This window comes from Cupressus sempervirens, chromosome 7 (genome assembly GCF_028749045.1).
Source record: "Cupressus sempervirens isolate cs-2001-9-10 chromosome 7, ASM2874904v1, whole genome shotgun sequence".
NCBI lineage: Eukaryota > Viridiplantae > Streptophyta > Pinopsida > Cupressales > Cupressaceae > Cupressus > Cupressus sempervirens.
In genome coordinates this window covers 435,570,121-435,593,009 of record NC_143124.1, presented here as the reverse complement: position 1 = coordinate 435,593,009, position 22,889 = coordinate 435,570,121, and the positions used below count along the sequence as shown (strand labels likewise).

The 22,889-nt window shown below is 35.1% G+C and overlaps 1 protein-coding gene across 1 annotated transcript in view; it reads left to right on the top strand.

The window, feature by feature from the left end:
* Window positions 1-17,426, top strand: part of LOC149547431 (uncharacterized) — an 84,571-nt gene extending 67,145 nt beyond the window's left edge. The window contains exons 3-7 of the mRNA XM_089791637.1: window positions 1,360-1,441; window positions 15,084-15,259; window positions 16,158-16,295; window positions 16,464-16,603; window positions 16,720-17,426. Of these exons, the coding sequence (XP_089647763.1) occupies window positions 1,360-1,441; window positions 15,084-15,259; window positions 16,158-16,295; window positions 16,464-16,603; window positions 16,720-16,979 (796 nt within the window). The 3' untranslated portion in view covers window positions 16,980-17,426. The remainder of the gene's footprint in view (window positions 1-1,359; window positions 1,442-15,083; window positions 15,260-16,157; window positions 16,296-16,463; window positions 16,604-16,719) is intronic.
* The last annotated feature ends 5,463 nt before the right edge of the window (window positions 17,427-22,889 follow it).

Genomic DNA, 22,889 nt, shown 5'->3' with positions numbered 1-22,889 from the left:
AAGGGTAAAAGTTTGGAAAAAAAATTCGACATTAAATTTTAGTTATATATATTTATATATTTTTTAATATTACTAATATATCCACAAAATTGTTAAAATAGTTTAACATTGTTAAATAGTTTAACTAAATAACTCAATAAATAATATTATATTAAATTATAGTATTATATTAAAATTCATAGAATTCGGATGACATTTGGAAAGAGTTAAAATTCGCTGAAATTTGAATCAAAAGGATGAAATTCGGTGAATCTTGTGACTTAGCTTTTATATATTGCTCTAGTTTGCACCACTATAGTTAGACATGAGTGCCTCAATTGAAGAGAATTACCATGCAGAAGCAAAAGTCTGAGAATTAATGTGCTTTAAAAATGCTTTTCGAAAATTGTTTGTTAAAGGATTGGTTGATCTGTTGAATCTTCCACCATTGATATCTCACAAGATTGGTGGCTGTGCTCAATGGTCCTCTACTCCTATGCTTAGTTATGTATTGACATCATAGTAATATATGTTGTTTATTAAACTCCTATTCTATTTCTCTCCTAGATCTATCAAGCCCCTTTAAGTCATGGGGATTGTCATTAAAAATTACAGTTGACATCACAGGGCATGGACAGTGATGTACATTTTTGTTTTTTTATCAATTAGGCAGTGAATTTTATGACCAAGGGTTTGGTGTCCACATCCTTAATCCTTGGGGCATTTCTCAAAGGGTACTTGCTAAATCATGTATGCGCTTGTGACTCATAGCAGACCTACCTATGGTGCTCTAAAATACGTCCCTTGGGAGGGAAAGTCCTGAAGACTTGGGTTTGATGTAGGAACCGATATCTACCTAACTTGCTTACTTATTGCCTCGCATATTCTCTTGTGTTTTCTTAAATGCATGCATGATTCTCTGCAGATACTGAATACTTTCTACCCTATTTGCACAGTACCATTTCCTATTGAGAGTACACTAGAGTGTCATTCCGCCTCTATAGAGCTGGTCTTAGTAGAGTCCACATCTTTGTGCATATAATAAAATAATAAAGGTACATTGTACTGTTCTAGTATTGCATGAATGTTTGATCATTGGAACTTATAAACAAAGTCTTCTCTTACTGGCTTTTGAGGAAGATTATAATTTCAAATGCTGCTTTCTGAGCAATAAGCAATGCTTCTTAGTATATGTTGTGGACCTTGCATTTCCTGCACAAAGACATAATGTATGCTGTTGTTATCTTCTGTAACAGTCATAATCATCGATGTCATACCTGTTACTGTTAACTAGATTTTTTGTAGCATAATAATATTTAATTATAAGCACCATAAATTTGAACTCAGATCTAAGTATTTGGACTTTGGCCTTTTTTGCAGAAAAATATGGGATGCTTTGACAGGAGATGAGTTGCACTCTTTTGTTCATAAGCACATTGTTCGAGCATGTGCGTTTTCTGAGGTTACACCCCCCCCAACCTGATTTCTCTCGAGTCCTCTGAATTGTTGATTGATTTTGTTTTCTTGTTCTATAAGAGTAAATTAGATCTCAAAAATATACTAGAAGGAAATACCTTAGGTGAGTCAATTGACTCGATGGTACAAAGAAATAAGCAGGTGTGTGATATTGTTCAAATTTCTGCTGGTCACTCAGCAGTTTTTCAGAGCACATGCAGCAGTTAGAAAATTCAGAATTTTTTTAGGCAGGTGTTTCCGAGTACAGCATGCAGTTTATTCATTCATTGAAATACCTTTTGAAAACCTTTACTTTTGTCTTATTTATAAGTGCAAGTTCAGTTTATTAATAGACAACTTCCTCTTATTTTTAGGGCTACAATATTCAGTTTGGACTTTAGAATTTAATTCTTGAGCTGCTTGATATTTTTGTGTCAGATTATGGTTTTTAAAGGAGTTCTAAAATTAGTTGATTGTGCCTGTGTAGTTTATGGGCTATTTGGAACTCTTGGTGTTGCTACTTTATTTTAATCAAACTGCAGGGGTCTGCTGCTGTTGTTTTTCAGGATAATATTTGTTTCTCCAAGATTTAGACTTATTCTATTATCAGCCATATTTTTTTATAGATTTGGTACCTTTGCTTGTCCATGTATGTAGGTGGGTACAATATGCTGGTACAACAATTTTTTTGTGAGGTTGGTATGGGTATGGCTGTACCAGTAACACACACAGAATACCATATCAAATATCGATAAAACTACTTTTTTGAAAACTATCTAATATAGATGTTCAATATGACATTCATAAAATTATACAGAGATACACATATAACAATTAAATAATAGATTGTAAATAATATTAAACTTATCAGGCAACCAATTTAATTATACTTAATATAAATGATATATTACATATTAACAATTATTTTATATAGCAATAAGTAGAGTTTAATAAACAATAATTTTTATTTATAATAATTAATAAAATTTATAATTGTTAAAAAGACTCTATTTTGGGTTGGTGATATTTATATTTTATTAATATTAATAAATATGTTTTTAACAAAAGTCATTCCTTCGACTATTCTAGCCTGCAAGCCTTGCAACTTGATCCTCATTACCCTTCCTTACTTGTGCTACTTGGTACCTCATCATATTTTACACGCACTTGCTTTGTCTATACAAAATCTGTAGTACAATTTTTTTTACCCTACCGAATTTTGCCCGATCCACATATACAATATTTTCATCATATTCAAAAGATTGTGCTTCTTGCTAAGTCAAAATACACTCACGATGATTCAACAAAATAGAGGACACCTCAAAACTAATCACAACATGCCTCACATCCGCACTCTGGATGGCCTACCTTGTCATCAACTGCAACCCTCTATGCGGTATGGTCCCATCCTTGACTTCTCCATGCTTTTCTACATACTCCTCGCCTTCCATTACATCCCCTCCACGACCCTAGTCATCCTCCTTGGTCTACATATGTTGTTCGAGCTTTCTTGGAGCTTGTCTTTTCACCAACCTCACTTGGTCTTCGTTTGCCTGTCCATTTTCTGCCATGAAATTCTGCCAATAATTAGCCAGGATGAATTTGATCAAGGTTTTAACAAATTCATCCCTTCCCTAACCCACAACAATTACTCTCTTCCAGTCTATTGTGCGCACCCATTTTTCAGACATACCTGTTTGAGCTGCTCAAAACATCATAAATGGGTGCATGTTTGGTGGGTATTTGTGCATGTATAGCTAGTCACCATGCTCAGTGTTGAATCCTTAACTCAATTTTGATCCAACCCTTCTTGGTGCTTCCTATACCACCTCGTCCCTCTTGGTTCGAGAAGGACTAACCCTTGATAGCCCGGTAATGGGCCATTGTTAAAAAGTTTTTAAACATAATAATTTTAAATAAACTAAAAACATTAAATAAAACCATCTAATATTTTCTTTTAATAAAATAAGTCTAATAAATAAAAAATCATCTAATTATTATTTCCCATGACCCTAGTGTAATGGTAATGACAATGCTAAATTAAAAGCCTCAAATTAAAGTAAACATTTAGACTTCTAAACATAAAAATTGTATAATAAAAAAATAATTTTAGAAATCAATTCACATGGGTAATGTAAATATTTCAAAGTCAATAGTGAAAAAAATGTTTAAATATTTTCTCTTGATTAATGTGGGAAGAATGATTGAAGGGTAATGTTAAAGTCAAATATATAATATTTGTTTAATATGACTGAACTGTGTCAGCTTTGTAGAAAGTCTTGCATCATTTCCATCACTCAGAGCACTATTGTTATGGACTGGAAAGACGATTTCTCCTTGTTGAGATAGATCTCAAATGAAATATTGGACCATGAGCTATGAGACGACAATATCTAAGGAGAAAAAAACCCTTGAACTATTGTGCTTGCAATTGAATCTTAGGCCTCCAGATCCGGAGTCCTCATTTGTTGCTGAAATTGGTCGGATTTGACCTGCAAAACTAGAAAATGTTTTGAACAAAGGAAATTTGTACCCAATATCTGATTTTGGGACATTTTATGAATGGAATTGGGTTGTAAATGCAACGATTTGGTAATGTAGCCCTAAAGTGCATAATGGGCATACAAACTGCTGAATTTAGCAGATATTTGCCCTATTGATTATCATAGTGCAAATTCTTACTTTTGTTTAGAATTTGCCAATATGAGCTTATTATTTTAGATTTTGTATTTTTCGTTTGTTCTTTTTTCGATGGAGGTTTAGACTTGCGAGCAAGACTGCCCAATAGAGGCACAAAGCTTGCGAGCAAACCAGCCCAACGAGGGCCACCTCAAAGAATATATGCTACTCGATACAAGTGCATAAGCCTATAGGCTGAAACCTCTTTGATTAAGAGCCAATGGCTGAGGGGTATCCATTGTTCTAAATTCGCCTTAGGCATGATTCCGACCTCATCCCTTGTGATGTTGGAGCCATGCACTCATCAAGACTTTATCCTTGGTGGGCTCATTTGAAACCATTCAACTTCCCCAATAGATGAAGGACCCATTTACACTTTTGTACTTTTACTCTTCTGTATAGATATTGTAGGTTAAGTCTCTAGCTCTGGGTTTGCTTGCAAGTCGAGACTCGTCAATTTTATGAAAACCCTAGAGTACATAATCAATATACCATTTGCTAAATTTTATTAGGTATTTTGCACCATTGAGGATAATGCTTTGTATAATCTTTTTTTTTTTTGAGTTTTCTTTCGCTAATTACATGCTATGTGAAAAGCTTTAATATGTTTCTAGAAAACTTATTTTGGTTTGTTTTTCGGTACCCATAATTGGAGTCCTATGTCTTGTTTCAACCAGTTTGGCAACCAATAACAAGGAAAGGTCATATAGCCTGGGTAAATCACAACTACCCCAAGTCATGTGTCGTGGGCAAATTGGGGATTTGAACTTGAAAATCAATGAGGGTTCAATGCTTTAATATTCCCACTTACATCACTTGAGCCAAAACTTTGGAGGACTTATATTATTGGGTCATGTAGTTACCAATATTGTGTTATACAGCAAGGTTGATACTCTTTAGTGCTAGCTCTTACTAGGTGTTAGAATTTGGGATATACAAATAGAGGGCTTTTCTTACCTCATATTCATCAGTTATCACATTCATTCTCTTTGATTTTATATTGTATGTACTGTGCCTAAGGAAGTATTAGTGATCTCTCTAGTAATTTCCTTGTTTTTGTGTAATATCTATTAAATGCATGCATGGTTTTCATTTTTGTTCAATATGTGATCTTGCATGTAAATCTCGTGTGCACCAGTTCCTAGCTATGTAGTATACTAATGCATAGCTGTGGTACCACTTCAATTTGGACTTGCTGGTTAATGTCTCACACACGCACGCACGCGCACACACACACACACACACACACACACACACACACACCTTGGCAGGAATTTCATCATCATTAATATTATTTTTTATATAATTTTATATATTTACCTATAAATATAACCATAATTTAAATATATTTTGAAATATGTATTGTATATCTAATATTCTTAATTTTAAACTAAATGCGTATGCATTTATGATTTTATACATTTATTGTCAAAACCAAAATGATCTTAACTTGTTCTTTTGCCAAAATTGCAAATTGAACTAGTCAACGAGAATTTGAACTTGGATCAAAATCTAGTATATGGATTAACAACTTAGATGCTTTGGATTTTAAATACCACTAGTTTTAGTTCATTGCAATTGTTTACTATATTCACACATCAATGTGGTGGTGGTGGTGCAGCATTAGGTTAGTGTAGCTTTGAAGAGAAGCGTTTGAGTGTATTTGTTTGTGGTTTGAAAGGCATTTCTTTAGAGTAGATAGATACTCTTTTGCCTTGGCTGCACGTATCCCGTATCAGCGTCAGATATGGATATAATACAGCATGGATACAAATCAAATTCTCTAGCCACATGTGCCCCAAAATCCTTGATTTTCCAACTCTATCAGATATGGTGTGATTTTTAATTTGTTTTGTCATAAATCATTTTCAATTTAATTTAAGAAAATTTCATCCATATATTTTTTTGGTATAAACAAAACCTGTGTCAAATGAGGAAGACAAATGAAAAGCTTTTCAATTTCAGCTACCAATTTTTTGGATTGATATTGATTGCCTTCCTCCCTTCTAGTTCTCATTGGATGCTCTCGCTCATGCCCTCCCCTTGTGGCAGGAGTTGAATGAGAATGTTAGACTTGATATTCACAAACAATACGTCATCACAACCTGGAGTAACCCTCTTGGGGGGTTATGTTCAAGAATGGCCTTTTATGCTGAGCACTTTTTGGATATTCGGGATGGGATTATTATGCGCCTAGGCTACTTGTCTTGGTGTTCATGTTGCGCCTTGTGTATCTCTCTAGGCTCCTTCAGAGTTTTCCCTTATTGGTTTCTGATCTTGACCAATCACCATAATGATAGAGAGGACCAGATCTATCAGTTGTGCACCTTGGTTGAGGTTGAGACAGCGACCCACTTCATTTTTTGTTGCCCCATCTACTATGAGATTAGAGGGAGATTATATTGCCTATTTAGAGATTGTGGTTTCCTCTCAGCTTTCTTCCTTGTGTTCTACCTCTGAGAGACCATGCTGCTCCACAACCACACTTTGCAACTCATATTCGTCTAGTGCTTGACCTTTGATCAGCTCATCATTGCCTTTTTTCTTGCCCTTGTCTCTGGTGGGGGTGTGAAGTGGCCATCCAGTACCACCATCACTTGTCATTCTAGATCTGTGAGACCTTGCAGCAGTCTTACTTGGCAGCAACACTCCTCCAACGGTTTTTAGCAACAATCTAGGGCTTTTGGTTGCCCTGGACTGTACCCTTTGGTGCTGGATTTCTTTTAGCTGAGGAAGGATCCCAAGTCCTTGCCTTGGCAGTATTTCTTTTGTTTTTTTGCTCGCTCTTACTCGGACACCGTTCGCCGTTCCTATTGGCTGCTTCTTAGGTTGTAAGTTCTCAATTCCTTAGAAGTTAGACCCTTTTGGCGGTCTCTTGTTGGACATTAATAAATTATCTTATCTCATCTAATGCAACTCCATTTTCTGGAATATTGTAAATTGTTAAATGAGCCTATACTTACGTATAGAGCAATTATATCTCTATATCATTTTTAAAGTAATGAGAATGTCTTCTAATAACATATAAAGTTGTGTTAAATATGTGTATGTGTTTTTTGATGAATTTCATATCCAAGCATATACATTTTGGGGATCTAAAACATTGTTTTATCCTTATTCAATATTGTATCTATATCTGTATCCATGTAGCTTTGCATTTTGGTGTTCTTTGTGGAATATTTACAAATAGTTTGGATTGGGTAGTATTCATTTGGAGAAAAGGACTCATTTTGGTCATTTGGAGCAAGAATTTGGTTGCATATATGGAGGATTTATGACAGTCCCTACCGTGGGCTGCAATTTTGAAGAGCTCATCACATTTGTGGATTCCTTGTAAAATATAATGTAATCCATAATTTGTTTGTTAAAAACACTATTTTTTTAGGTTTTCACTATTTGTGGAAGTTGTGTAGCTAGAGTTAATTGGTTTAGTAGGTAATTTTTTCTTTTATGAAAGTGTTGTAATAGGGGACAAGCTCATTTGGTTAAAAAAGGGAAGCAAAGGGGGAGAACATGGAAAATACTTGATGCAGTTGCTTTGGCAAGATTGGATGGTCTCCAATAATTCACCATGTATAGCATGGGTGGAGCAACATTATCAAAGTTAAGATCGATTGGATCACATGCAAAGTGACAAGTACACCCAATGTGGGGTATTGGCCACACCAAAAACTTGTTTGCATTGGATGCTTGGTTTTTGTGTGGGCTCTGTTTGGGACATTTGGCATTATTTGATTGGTTCGTGCAACCATATAGGTGCACCATTGTGATAACTTTGTATATAGCTGTATTTAAAATTTGTAAAATTAACCATTTGTAGAAATATGTCTAATTGTTTGTTGAGGTATTCTTTGCATATGTATAAGGAGTGCTCAGTCAACATTTTCCAACAGATAAAGATTAGAGCAAGGGATAGTGCAACAATGAGATAACTTTGTACGTGGTTGTGTAAAGAATGTGTGCAAAAATAACCATTTGTAGACATCTAAATTTTAGTGGAATATATGACTTTGTCAACAAATGAAGAGTACAAAAAGTGCTAGTGCAACGTTAACAAGCATAGACAAACAATTTACATTTTTTAAAGAGCAGAATTTATATAAAATGATGCTCCACGGAGTGAATCTGGTAACTAAATAGAAAACTGATGACGGAAAAAAAGTGTCCAAGGTCTCCAAATCCTCAAATTCCATTAATTGAACCATCAAGCTTTTTTGTCACTTTTTCATTCATCATAATAGGATGATGAAACATAACATAACATGTTCCCTTCACATAAAGAGGAAACCTCAACTCAATAGAAATTAGATAAACCAGCCACAACCCAAGATACCAACTAAAAAATCCAATTTAAATTTAAAACAAAAAAAGATAAAAAGGAAGACCATCTTTCGTTTAAGAAGAAATGCAGTTTCCAATAGAAGAACTCAAGAAGAAATGCAGTTTCCAATAGAAGAACTCAAAAATCCAAAACTGTCCATTAAGTAAAATGAATTAATGAAGTGATTTCTATGCCATTCTCCTCCACATACTTTCTGTTGCCCATACACATGTATAAATCCGGCATACTCTAGGCGCACATCAAATCCAATAATGTGCTGTCCGCTTCCTAATTTGTCCTATAATCACATCTGCAACGAATTTGGGTCAGGGTTACATACACCAGTTAGATATTTAATAAAATATTGTGTGCTGGATTTGAATCCTGCAATCATAATGTAAACTATGTTGTAATTTGGGTTGAGGCAATTATAGGGTTTCTTGGTCCTACGTAAGTGCCCTTTGGGTTGTTCTCCTCCACATAATTTGTGTTGCCCATGCACCTGTATAAATCCTGCACACTCAAGGCACACATTAAAACCAGTAATGTGATGACACCATCCTAATTTGCCCCAGAATCACATCTGCAACAAATTTGGGTCAGAGGTACATATACCAGTTAAATATTTATTTAAAATATTGTGATCCTGGATTTTAATGTTTGCAATCATAACATAAACTAAGTTGGAATTCTTGTTGAGGCTGTAATGGGGTTTTTTGGTCCTATGTAAGTGCCCTCTTGGGCTCCTTACATGATGAAAGTGTCTTTTTGGCCTCCTTGCATGACCCTTCTGTACCTCCTGTTACACCTCAAACCCTACCTATGAGGTTGGTTGAAAACAGTAAAGGATATTTGAATTTCATATCATATCATGAAGATTCATCTCAGCATTCTCTATTATTTGCAAACACATGCATGTAAATATATCACAATTACTTGCAAACAGAAGGATGCTGAAATGACAGATCTGATATAATCTCAGTTTACTGATCTGCATATAAATTCTTGTTTATAGATGCTGAATAATGTTGTGAATCGCTTTAGTTCTTGAGCTGACTTACTTCTGTACTTCCTGGTGGTGGTGCTTTCAGATATAATGATCTGTTGACTATGTTCAATTGCTTTATTTATATAATCTGCTGAATGTATTTAGTTCCTTCAATGATATTCAATGCTTTAACGATTTTACTGATTTGATGTACTTCTGTATGTATCTGGTTGCCAGATGATCTTCTCATATCTCATACTCTGATCTACACTTTAATGTGTACCAATTGCTGATCGAGTACTTTTTATTTATGCCCTTGATTCACAGCACAATGTATTTCTTCAATGCTTGAAATGAATCCTCCTTTATATTTTATTGGTGGAAGGGTCACCACCTTTCATAAGGATTAAGTCACCACTTTTGATTGTTTCATTTGGAAGTAATATTTTATTCCCCAAATTGATCTCCCTTGGATGTCCTCAAATGGAATTTCTTCCCGTTATAGCCTCCAATGTGAGGGAGAGTCGCACCTCTTTAGAATGGTCACAACCTGTCACCCTTAACACCCTTTGAAAGGATCACAACACATAACTATTGCTGCCCCTTTTAAAGAGTCACTTCCTTCTCTTATTCCCATTCCTTGCTTCATCTATTAATGCTTCGTTAAATATTTTTCTCCATTCTTTCTTCCTTCTTCCATATCCTTTCAAATGAACTCCTCTCCCTTTTATATCTCATGTTTGAGGCAGTCACAACCCTTCATTGCAATCTGAGTTGCAGGATTTGGAACCTGCCAGCCAGGTCTGGGTCTGGGTCCTTCTTGGGTCCGGATTTGTGCTTCTGTCCGGACCCGCCATGGACCCTTAGGGACCCAGGAGGACCCTCAAGGACCCTTGTGCGGACCCTCATGGACCCACAACCCATGAGGCCGAAAAGAATGTTAAAAACACAAAACTATAATTTTTATTATGGTACAGCTCACACACACACACACACACACGAACCCCCCCACAAACCCAAATAGAATTTGTTTTTGCTTGAACCCATGAACCTGCACTTGAATCCGAACCCATCCCCAAACCCAAATTGGCAACTTATATTGCACCCCTCTTGACCTTTCATTATACTTAATTAAATTTTAAATTTATTATATTTAAGTTTCATACTTATTTATCATATTTATCATATTTTCTTTTTAATTTTGTTACTTATTATTAAATCACATTTAGTAAAGGTGATCTTACAAATACTGAAGCCATAGGAAAAGCAAACTAACCAATCCATCAACATGTTCCATTACCCAAACATCATGTAAAAAACTAATAAGTCCATGGATACCAACAAAGTCTACATCACATAGAGTATTAAAAATTGCATTCAAGGCTTGTATGCTTCCTGTCTCCACCTTTAGTTCATCTGCACTTAAAGAGTCCCATTAGGTATTTTATGCTTGGGCTCCACCTGTATCCAATACTGTGACCCCATTCCTCTGATGTGAAGTTCCATCGTATCACATCAAACTAAGATGTTCTCCTTGGAGAGTTTTGGACCTTCCTTATTTATTATCCTAATATTTTCCTTAAGCTACTGGATAACATGTTCCAATACATGAATCTCATGGATAACATCTCAAAGCATGACAATACATATCATCGCTAGTCTATTTATTCTAAGCTGTGGTATAACACAAGACAATAATCAAAATTAATCTAACTGATTCACAAGTTATATCTAATAAAACGCAGAGAACTTACAAATGATGTTACATTAGCCAAGTGTTGTTCTATACCATATATATTGATGCATGGATATAATTACGAACTGAAAATTGAAATTACAAGAGCTTCAAAATGGTTTAAGTAGTCTAAAAATAGAAAACGAACATAGAATAAAGCTCCTAAATGACCATTAATTGAAGATTCTAAGATCTAGCAAAAAATAGCATGAATACTAAAATATTAAAAGAATCTTAAATATTCTAATAACCTTCCTTAATGGGCATTCATCAATCACCCTGTAGAAGACAATTTGCAAGTCTTATGGTCACAAATGCATAGAAGGCTGCTCTTTTAGGCCACAAATGGATTAACTAAAATAAATAAAAAAACAACAAACACCATGCACATGGGTTGGGGACTCCCATGTCCACCACCGCCTTTGCACCACCATCTTGCCATCAGGGTTTGTTCAAGAAAAAGTTGCAGCTGTAGGGTTTAGTGACTACTGTAAAGGTCACTGCTACACACTACATGTGCATATTAATGAATGTATGTACATGATTTTGTGCTTGTTTTGATTTTATGCTACTCATTGTAATCATCTTTATGATATTTTTGATATTCGTGTTGCAATTCTGCCATGTTCAAATATTTGGTATTATAATTTAAGTTCTTATACTATTATACATCATTTCATAACTAGCATTTCAAATACTATATATATGGTATATTACAACATCCCCAAACCCCTCCCTCCCCACCCCCCTCACCCCCCCATTGTCCCCAAATTGAAACCCTTTTTTCCTCCATCCTAGAAACCTGTCCCGACATCCCCTAGTACCAGTGTTACACTAGTAAAATGAGTCTGCTGTTGAGACCCGCTATGATTCTGCAAAACTCTTTGGAAAACACCAAGATAACCAAAATCATGCCAACTTGATGGTGTGAAACAAAACCGTAACTCCTTGTAGCCAGAGATACCAAGTAGAACTTTCTCAAATTGAAACAACGATTTTAAGGAGAAAACTGTCAAACCCTTGTGCAAACTGTTGTCCTAGCAACTCTAGATGTGATTCAAAGCAGGTGCAAGTGCCTGCAATTTTTGTGGGAAAAATTGCCAAATCCTGAAATTGAAGTTTTTTATAAAAGCATTGTTTTTCGGGTAAAAACTGTTAAAACCCTAAAACAGGGACACCTGACAATGTTTTTGTGGAAAATATTAGAAACCCCTCTAAAAGAGAATCCATGATTTCTGGGGATAAAATCATGGAAAACCTAGACATCTAAATAGGTAATTTTTGAGGAAAAATTTATAAAACTTTGCTTTATTTTTTATGCCTTAGACATCAAAATAGATGATTTTTTAGGAAAAAATTATAAAACATTACAGTAATTTTTTAAGGCAAAAAAATTATAAAACCCAGAATAATTTGTGGGATAAATTTATAGAAACCCAACAAAAAAAACCCTTTTAAAAAGCAGAACTGACTCTTAGAAAACCCTAAACAACTGCTGCAAACATAATCTTCCCTTTGAAAACCACTACTAGAAATGCTTGAAAATAGCAGACGAGAACTTTCAAGTGTGTCCTTAATGCTGAAGAAAAAAAGCCCTCACAAAATCCAGAGCCTTCTTGTGAGAGAGTCAGACAGAGTCCAGCTCCCACTCTGATACCATGAAACTTGAAATTGCATTGCTGAATTAGTGGATTCACCAAGTACATATAGCAGTTTACAAGAGCTTCAAAATGAAGCTAATTCCAAAACTAGAAGACTAAACTAAAATAATAAATAAAACTCCTAAATGACCATTTATAGAAGATTCTAAAAGCTTGTTAAAATAGCAAAATATATTAAAATATTAAAAGAATCTAAAATGTTCTAATATGAACTAACAATTGAAGTGAACGATGTGTTATGACATACATAGTCATAGACATCCAATGTCAGAACCCGATGCATAGAACATCAAAACTAATCAATCTGCCTCGTAAGTCCTGGAAACACGCTAAACATATACACATGTGAAATCAGGACAAGACAGAAATCATGAATGGATGGGCCTTACATCAGGTATGCAAATTTGATGGAAGCATGCATCTCTTTATGGAAGTCTTTAGGAGAAGTAGGGAAAAAATAAGCTTATTTGTAGGCATAATAATTTTTTTGTTTTGCTTGTAATAATCATATCATGTTGGATTTTCTTCTAGATCTGAGGCTGATAAGAAAAAAGTGGGAAAAGTAATAACAACTATATTTCTCACAATGTTCAATGCTCCAAATAATATTGATGTTAGCCTGATATTTGCAACTGATAATAGTGGCATTCATGAGATTCAAAATGTACTGTCCAAAATGCTAATGTTGATAAATGAATTGTGTGTTTTGCCTGTTTGTTTAACAACAAAAACGAAATTGTCATAATTTTTTTTTCTGTTTGGCAACCTGGTATATCAAAAAATGTAGAAAAGGATTCACAGCAATTTCAAACTCTGTACTCTCAAATAACACTATCCTTGTGTTAAAAGCGTTGGATCCATAGTGGATTCTATAAGCCCCCTTTCAAATGCCAGGCTCTTAATGATAAAAGGTGACAGATGATGGAAACGACACTGCTGATTGGGCTGCTCTTTCTTATTGTCTTCTGATGTTTTGAAAGTTGTGACTAGCAACTACACTTGAATTGAGGATTCAAAGGCTGCAGGCTCTTCTGGCCATAGTTACCAAATTTTGTTGGATCCAAATATTTTGGGCTGGCCAGGTTCATCTGATATAGTCTAAGATTTTTCTATTCCCATTAAGGTTTATTGGATTCTACCAAAATTGTGAATTTCTGAATCTTTTGACCTTAATGAATTCAAGTGTCCTTACCTTCCTATCAAACTTTTATTGGATTCTACAAAAAATATGAATCTCTGAAATTTTTGACCTTGATGAATTCAGGCATCCTTACCTAATGACTATGCTTGTGCCTTGTCTGTTTGACATGGATGATATTAACGTTGCTCTTAGTTTCAACAGCCTGGTGCTATCTGTCACTGATTTTGACCTGTTTTTTTTGAGTAAGATCATTTATGAAAGGCAGACTTCGCTGTCATGCTTAGTACTAGCATTTATATGTGGGATGAATCTTCATCTCAAGTTTAGGTTTATTTTTAAAATTTCTAGGAGATTTGGGTAGAGTTGGCACATATATGTTGTAATTAGGTCAAGTCCTAATCATTCCTGCTTTATTGCTGGTATTTTTTGCGCTGTTTCTTGGATTATAGTTTGGACTTAAATTTTCTTGTCTACAGTACCTCCAATGCCTCTGTAAAAGTGTTGGAGCTAATGAAGACCACTCACTAAGCCAATTGAGCTGCTTTTTGTTACATCTTTAGGCAAAGCCATCACAATACAACTGTTTGATGGTGATGTGTTGAATGGTGTGAAGGTTGATGACCCCTAATTATGGATTCGGGGCTATAGGTCATTTTGGTTTGTTCAGTATGGATGATAGCAGCCTTATGCTCATCAGCGAGTGCAGTTGTTTGTAAAAGTCAGATCTTGGCTTCAAGCTCAGTACTGGTATCTTTTCTACCCATGGTGATCATATATCTTAATTCTAGATGTCTGAAAATTTTCAGAATATTTGGGTGGGTTCTCAAATGTTTGTATCTTCTTCAGTTTTGAGTCTTAGTTTCTCTTTTGCTTTATTGTTTATATTTTTCAGCATGATTCATTGCCTCTGTATTTTATACATCTTAGAAGCTGTTGATTATCTAATTACACCATATATTAATTCATTTCTGTCTTTTAATTTGAAATATGACTGATGATTCATCTTCAAGATGGTTATTACGTGTTAATTTTTCATTCACAGAACTAGTTGTTATTGGGAGTTAGTTATACATATACACACTTTTGTTTGCAATTTGATATATTTTTCTTCCGTTTTGTGATAGAGCACTACACTTCTTCTCACCGGAGGATTTGAGAAAATACTAAGGATTTTTGATTTGAACCGGCCTGAGGCACCTCCCAAGGAAGTTGATAATTCTCCTGGTTCAATCAGGACGGTAGCATGGCTCCATAGTGATCAGACAATATTGAGTTCATCTTCTGATTCCGGAGGAGTGAGGTATGAAATTGTTCACCTTTAGTTTTTCATCCTGTTTGATAATTTGAATTTGTGTGTTAGGTAAAGTCTGTTTTCTTTATGGTCTATCAGATAGTTGACTTATGAAAGGTTCTTAGTGTCCTATCTAATATAATCAAGAATGACATTGAATGTCATGGATTCTAGAGTTCAATTCTCTTATAGTTTTGTTATGACCATCTATTATTTGCCAAACGAATGTCACCTATGGCTGATTATTGTCACAATGAATGTTGCTTCTGGTCAATTCCAACTTTCAGTAAGCTTTTTGACCATTCTTGCAAATGAAGTATTAAGGGGTATTTTGAAAAGTCCCTTGGATACTCATCAGTGTAATAAATCTAGCAGCTTAAAATTTAATATTTTAGTTGGATGCTTGCAGTTGAACCTTCTGGGTTTCATTTTGTTGTAATGCTTTTCAATTTTGGTTGAGTATTAAACTATAGTGTGATAGTGGAAAGATTAGCAATGGCTAAAAGAACATTTAATGAGAAAGTTCTTAAGCAAAATCAAGAAACTGATCAGAAAAAAATATGAATTTATATTTGAAAATGTATGTGTGATAATTTTGTGGTTTTTACAAGAAAGGATGTTTTTAGCAACATTTTTCAATTTATCATTTAAATAAAAAAATCACAATTGATTTGAAAATTTAATGTGGTTTACTATACTTCGTGATTGCAGTCAAACTTGAGAGCTTACTTTTTCATTTTCATCACCTGTTATTATATATTGGTTTATGGTATAAAGACAATTTCATGCACTTTATTACCGTAATGGTTTCAGTATGATCTCTGCCATATGAATGTACAGTTTCTTGGTTGGGTAGACCTTTATTTCCAATCTAGGAATTATTGTTATTTGTTCCCATCTCTTACAGGCTATGGGATCTGAGGACAGAAAAGGTTGTCCGTGTCTTGGAGACTAAATCGCCAGTCACAAGTGCAGAAGTGAGCCGAGATGGAAGATATATTACGACTGCAGATGGAAATAGTGTAAAGTTTTGGGATGCCAACCAGTAAGTAGATTAGTGAGTGGAACATTGCCTGTATTTATTTAAAACTGTTGATGATATAAAATGTGTTTAATGTCCAGTGCAATTTACCATTTCACGTTTTCAATGCTCAAATGAACTCAATTTGATGACAGAGGGTGTGATTAGGAAATTGTGTGTTTATGTTGCTAGTTTTGGGCTGGTGAAAAGCTACTCGATGCCATCTATGGTGGAGTCTGCTTCATTAGAACCTATGATGGGCAACAAGTTTGTGGCTGGTGGAGAAGATATGTGGGTTCGCCTCTTCGATTTTCACACTGGAGAGGAAATTGGTAATTTTACTGTTTAACAAAATCATGTTTCTTCCTTGTGTAAAAACATTATTGTTTTAATCTATTGTATCTGAATGAATACTTGAAAGCATCTTGTAATTTAACCCATCATGCAGTGTGTAACAAAGGACACCATGGTCCTGTTCATTGTGTGCGTTTCTCTCCTGGAGGTGAATCATATGCCTCTGGTTCTGAAGATGGAACAATTAGAATATGGCAGACTTTGAACACAAACCATGATGAGAGTGAAAGCCATGGCGTGAATGGACCAAACAGCAAAGTGAAAGTGGGTGATGACATAGTACGGAAGATTGAAGGATTTCAAATCACATCAGATGGCCATGCAAGTGAGAAGACAGAGAAGAGCAATACATAGAAAATTAGTGATGTGTAATATTGGTTATCAGTATCCAGAATACAAGGTTTGCAGCTTTTGTATTTTCAAAATTTGTTGCTGATTTTGTGGCAAATCAAACACAAGGGAATCATGCATAATTGTAAATAGACGCGATGATGTCCAAGTTGTGGAATTATTACGCATCTGCAGGTCGTTTTTTCAAGTTCCTGGGGATTGGCATGGTTGGAGGTTATCAGTAAGGGCCAGATAGTTTTGGTTTTCTTACATTAGTGAGCAATTCTATGGTAAATGTTTTACGCTAGTTCTAAAATTTAAATTGTATCTTTTCTGAAGCTAGGAAGGTGATCAAAACTTAATCTATAACCGAAGAAATAAAGTTAACATTGGTCTGGGTCTGCTATACATTTTAAATTATTATTGCAGTGTGAGGTTCTATGAGAGAATGGGCAATCCAGTTTATAATAATGTTTTTCTGCTGTATTACGTAAGTAGTATCATTTTGTACCAAAATTGAAAAAATGATTTTCTTATGTAGTTCAGAGAAATTTATTTCCCCCCAAAAGTGAGCCTTGTGTTGTCACCTTTGTGGAATATATCTAATGTCATGTTGCATCAAGATATGGATGCTAATTTTGCAGCTGACAATTGCATAAAGTTGGTTGGGATGCACAAAAATTGAGCGATGAGAATTATTGCCATTCTACCAGTTGCATTTATTCTGTTTTTCATCATCTCTGTAAATTTGTACCCTTGATACTTTTCTTATGTTGGTTCATTCTCACCAGATTTTAGGTTTCCAAAATGCATGTTTGGACGCCCTTTCTAAATGTTGTCACATTATAGTAAATTTCTGCTCAGAGACTCCAAAGTTGTTCTTGACAACAATCTGTATTTTATTAGACTCTTCAGGAAAATTTGATGACCATGAGTGATTGTTTTTCCTGCTATTGCATTTACTATGGTCAATTTACAGTGAAATTAATTACGTACAAGCAACAAAGACTTGTACTCTACTTGTTTTTGTCTAGGTTCTGATTATCGTGTGGCATGGAAGCTTTCCCTGCAAGTCTTGGTTGCCTGTAGGAAGGAACACATGAAATGTATGGCGGACAAGAAAGTCCAGTCCCAAAATGACAAAGGAAAAGGCGGAGACATACCAAGAGGAAAAACTCGTAGGCTTTTGCTTGAGGAAAAATGTGCATGCCAATTTTTCCATATTTGTCAATATTGTTGTTTTATTATGAACAAATTATATATGAATTACAAAGAGTAGAACTATTTAGTTAGTAAACTATAGATACGAGAAAAAAATTTAATGTTTTAAATGTATGTATTCAACCAGGCTGAGTGCATATTGGCATCTTTGCCTAAAATTCTCATTACGAGGTCAAGATTAAAATGAAAAATAGTAGTACAGCCGCAGTGATGGACAATGATTATGGAGGCCTATCCACCATGGGCAAACGGGCAGAGCATTACGATATTTCATTGAAATTGTTATTTACCTGACAAATTTGACATCAGAGGATCTTAAATATTTTGTACTTAAGGGTGGAATTTGAATGCCCATGATATTTCTCGTCTAGTTAATCTTTCTATGAATTAGTAGATGATTTAATTTCAGAATTATAACCAATTAAAAGCTTTGATAATGATACACAATTTGATAATGATACACATAAAACTTTAAATGAAAAGAGAGCAAATGACAAATTTCTGACACATAATCTACATGGAAAACCTAGGATGGGGAAAAAATTATAGTTAGAAATGTTATTAGGATCTAATGCCCTATTCTAGCCTCACAAAAAAAAAAATGTGTACAATGCTTTGACGGCAAGGACACCATATCCCTTGATTGAGAGCATCTACTCCAATTGAAGCACCAATATTTTCAAACTAAGCAGTCAACTTTTTTGTAGATATCACCCAACTCTTTGCTTTTACAGGCCCATTTTACCTTGCAATGTTAAAAAAGCATTTCTCAGCTTTATGATTGACAGAGGTCCAATAGAATGGACCCGCCTTCAAAATTTATGACTATATCCATAGTTTCACAAAATCAATCACGGTTAAATTTTATAATACAAACAGACCATAAAATCCCTCACTATATCTCTCAATTTTACAATTGAGTAGATTACACCATACGTTACATTTGCAATCTTATTGAAAAACCTTGCTTTGCATTGCACTCACGTATGGTAGAGCGGGCCGGGAAGGGAGAGAGAGAATCCACCGATTCTTAGTGTTATCCTTTTTCCCATTGGTTGGCAGTTTGAAGAAAATTAATAATTGTCTAAAACAATTTGCAATCACAACTTGAAGTAGGTGGTTGGCAACAATTAATTGCTATACGAGTGGCAATGAGTTGAAAATAAAAATTAATCAAACCAACACTTCATTTACTCTTAACAACCCCTATTTATAAATAGTTCGATTTGAGCACATATACATGTACTAGTTAGATCAACATTTTGTAGAAATAATTATATTTACAGATTTCTTATACAACAATCTTCGTTATCTTTAGGAAGTGATACAGTTTGAGCATTTTGAAGGCACCTATATCCTTATACTTGGATGGTAGTCAAGTGGTCGTAGAGGATTGTCTCATTCCCTCTTTCTAGGCTGATTTGGTTACTGTAGATAGAGGTGCGAGGTGCGAAGGTTGTTTTTGTACCTAGGTTGGTACTTAGACTATTTCTTCGACTTTTAATTTCGATGCATGGGCTGCATATCAAGATAGTGTTGCCTGTGATAGGGCTTTTATTGGATATTGTGATGTGACTATTGAGAAACATGTTTTGCTGGCCTTGCCTCTCAAGATGTTGATGTCTATCAGTGGTTCTTCTACAAGTGGTGTTGGTCTTCCCTCTTAGGGTTTTGGGTGTTGTTGATGTTAGTTTCGTACCACTACATAACATATAGGAATTGAATACTTGATATAAATTACCAAACACTCAACCCTCTCTTAAAAAGTAAATACTCATGAAGAACATGAGAAAAACTCCAAGGTTCCTTACAATTGTGGATACTAACTCAGTTATATTAATGTGACTTGTTGGTTAATCACATAGGTGGGCTTACGTTGTTCTTCAAGGATGTTGAACTTTTGTTGTGATGATGATGAAATCTAGCTTTGCAATGTATACTAGCGCCAAATAATGTTGATGGTGATGATGGAGGGTATGTCCACCAATGCTCTGATTTTGTAGCTCTCTTCTTGAACTCACTCCAACCACTAACCTACTTGTTGCTTTACTCCTATGAATCAAAAGATTAGCAAATGGACTGGGATCACATCTGATGAAAGCTTACCAGCGACTCTACCTCCATAGATGCAATGATTCAAGGGAAAAAAGACTAGATTATCACACAAGGCTTCCTATGCTAGGATGCTAGTCTCCCAGTTTGTGGATCCCTATCAAACATCCACTAATATTACCATGCAACTATCCATCTATTCTTACTTTTGTTTAACAACTTTCTTGAAATAAAATCAACTTTAACAACTTTAATGGAATTTAACTTTAACTATTGGAAGTAGAAACCATGTTTGTAATCACCATGCAAGTCACAACAATGATAAGAGAAGCAATTTTGGTATTATCTTAAGCAACAATTTTCTTCAACCCTTGGAAGTAGAAACCATGCAATATCACTAAGAGTTCTTAGTCACCATGCAAAACACAACAATGATAAGAGATGCAATTTTGGTATTATTTAAGCAACAATTTTCTTCAACCCTTTACAAATGAGAGCGAATGGCTTTATATAGGGGCCAAAATTACAACCGATGGTAGGGATTAAGAGGCAATATCAACAATCCAGATCGAATTCTAGAAACTCTAATTAGGGTAGCCACCCCATAGGTCAATGAGAAGATGCCACCTCATCAATGGACCAATGAAAAAAAAGAAAAGTGGCAATCAATGAGAAGGCACAAAAATGGTAGCCAATTAGAATCAGACACCTATCCTATCCAAGAAGGAGAATTTACCACTTGGGCTTACATCAAATGATCCTGTAATATAATTCTACCATTTTCTTTCATCTTTTTAGCCAAGGCAATGAACTTGACTAGCCTGTTGTTGACTTCCTTCATGGGAGGGCAAGGCGTGTGCTTTATCTTGAGCTCATTTGAATTCATCATGTTGCTCACCGCTTGCAGTGTCTTCTCATGATTTCTCACATATTCGATAAAGGCAATGAGGGAGGCAAGGGTGCCCAAATGTTTCTTCCCAATGGCAACCTTCCCCAACTCATCCAATCTCGACCCAAAGTCTCATTGACGTTCCCCTCTTTGATATCTTCAAAATCAAGTGCAACCTTGACATCGCTCATCATGGTTGAAATAGAAGTGTCAATGCCTCGGCTATGCTGGGCAATCTCATTCTGTATCTCTTCAAGTATCCTTAATTTGATGGTCAAGGCAACATACCAAGACTCCACTATATTCATTCCTCCTTCACCTACCAACTTGGCTCTCTCCAAATATCTCTGCAGTAACCCAATAACTGCTCGTAGCTTGGGAATGGCCAAGTCCTTGATTGGAAGGAAATCTTTCCATTCCTCTTCAAATGTTCTGAATTTGTCTCTAATAGCCACCACTGACCTGAATGTCGAGACAAAGGAAGGCAAGAAATTTCGCCCATCTTGAATTATATCACTGATACAATCCTTGATTTCTTGTAGTTGAGTCGATATCTCTTCTATGTTGCTCCTGCTGTCTTGCGGAAGGGTTGCTTGGTGCAACTGTTGGATAGGCTAGCAATCTCTCCAATACTTGTTTTCGACCTCCAACTTTATAATCCTCTCATTCGTCTTCCTCAACCTTTCTCTAATTGAAACCATGCCTTCCTAGATCTCCTCACACTCCATGTCATCCATGATTCTTCCTAAGTTATGCTCTACTATCTCATACTCCAGAGCTATAATCTCATCCACTGCCTTGCTAACTTTTGGTATAGCAATCTGAACTTTTTGGTGACCCTCATCATTATTCTTGATTACCTTTGCCACCATTTTTGCAGTTTGTCTTTTTTTCTTGCTATCTTCTTGTAATAACCCCAACTGATTAGAACTTTGTCAAACATCAAATTGTTCTCTAATTCAACTGTTTGACATTTTGTCAAACACTTTGCAAGCAAAATCTGATACCATTGTAATATCCAGTGCAATTCCGATTTTTATTTCCTGATTGCTAACTTGAGAATTTCATCAAACACTTTGCACACAAGGGATATATATTGCAGAGCTAAAGTCTAATTTCTTTCTAAATGCTAAACTTTAAATTTATACACTTGCAAAACTTCAAATGACTAACAACAAATGTTTTTGTATTTTTTTTGAAACATAGAGCATTGACAATAAATTAGAAAATATGCATCTACATCAATAAGATGTTAGAGAAACAAATTCTGATGTAAAAATCTGATATAAATTAGATTACAAATAACTTTTAAATTGTTACACATGCCCTAAAATATTCAAATCTATCTTCCATGCAATACAGATGAAATAGATAGGAACTTGGAAAATTGCTTAAGGAAATCTAGATTTTTACTGTAGCAAGTTCCTGTAGCAACAACATTTTACAAATGTTACTATAGCAACAGTATTGTAGCAAATTGGTACTGTAGCAATCTCTAGCTTATTCCTTCAATCTTACTCCACAAATTTGGCCCTAGGCCACAAATTTGGCACAATGAAAACATTGATTTGTCTTCTCCAATAGCCGCAACCTTTCAGAAGATATTTCACCACCTCAGTTATGCAAATCAATGAAAGTGTTTGTTCCCAATGATCAATGTAGCAACTGCGGAAACCCTTGGCTTTACAAGTTATCTAGAAGAGTAGAAAGCAACACATTCGATGCTCAACCATGAGGGTGCCCTCCCTTATATTCTTTTCCTCCAATAGAAG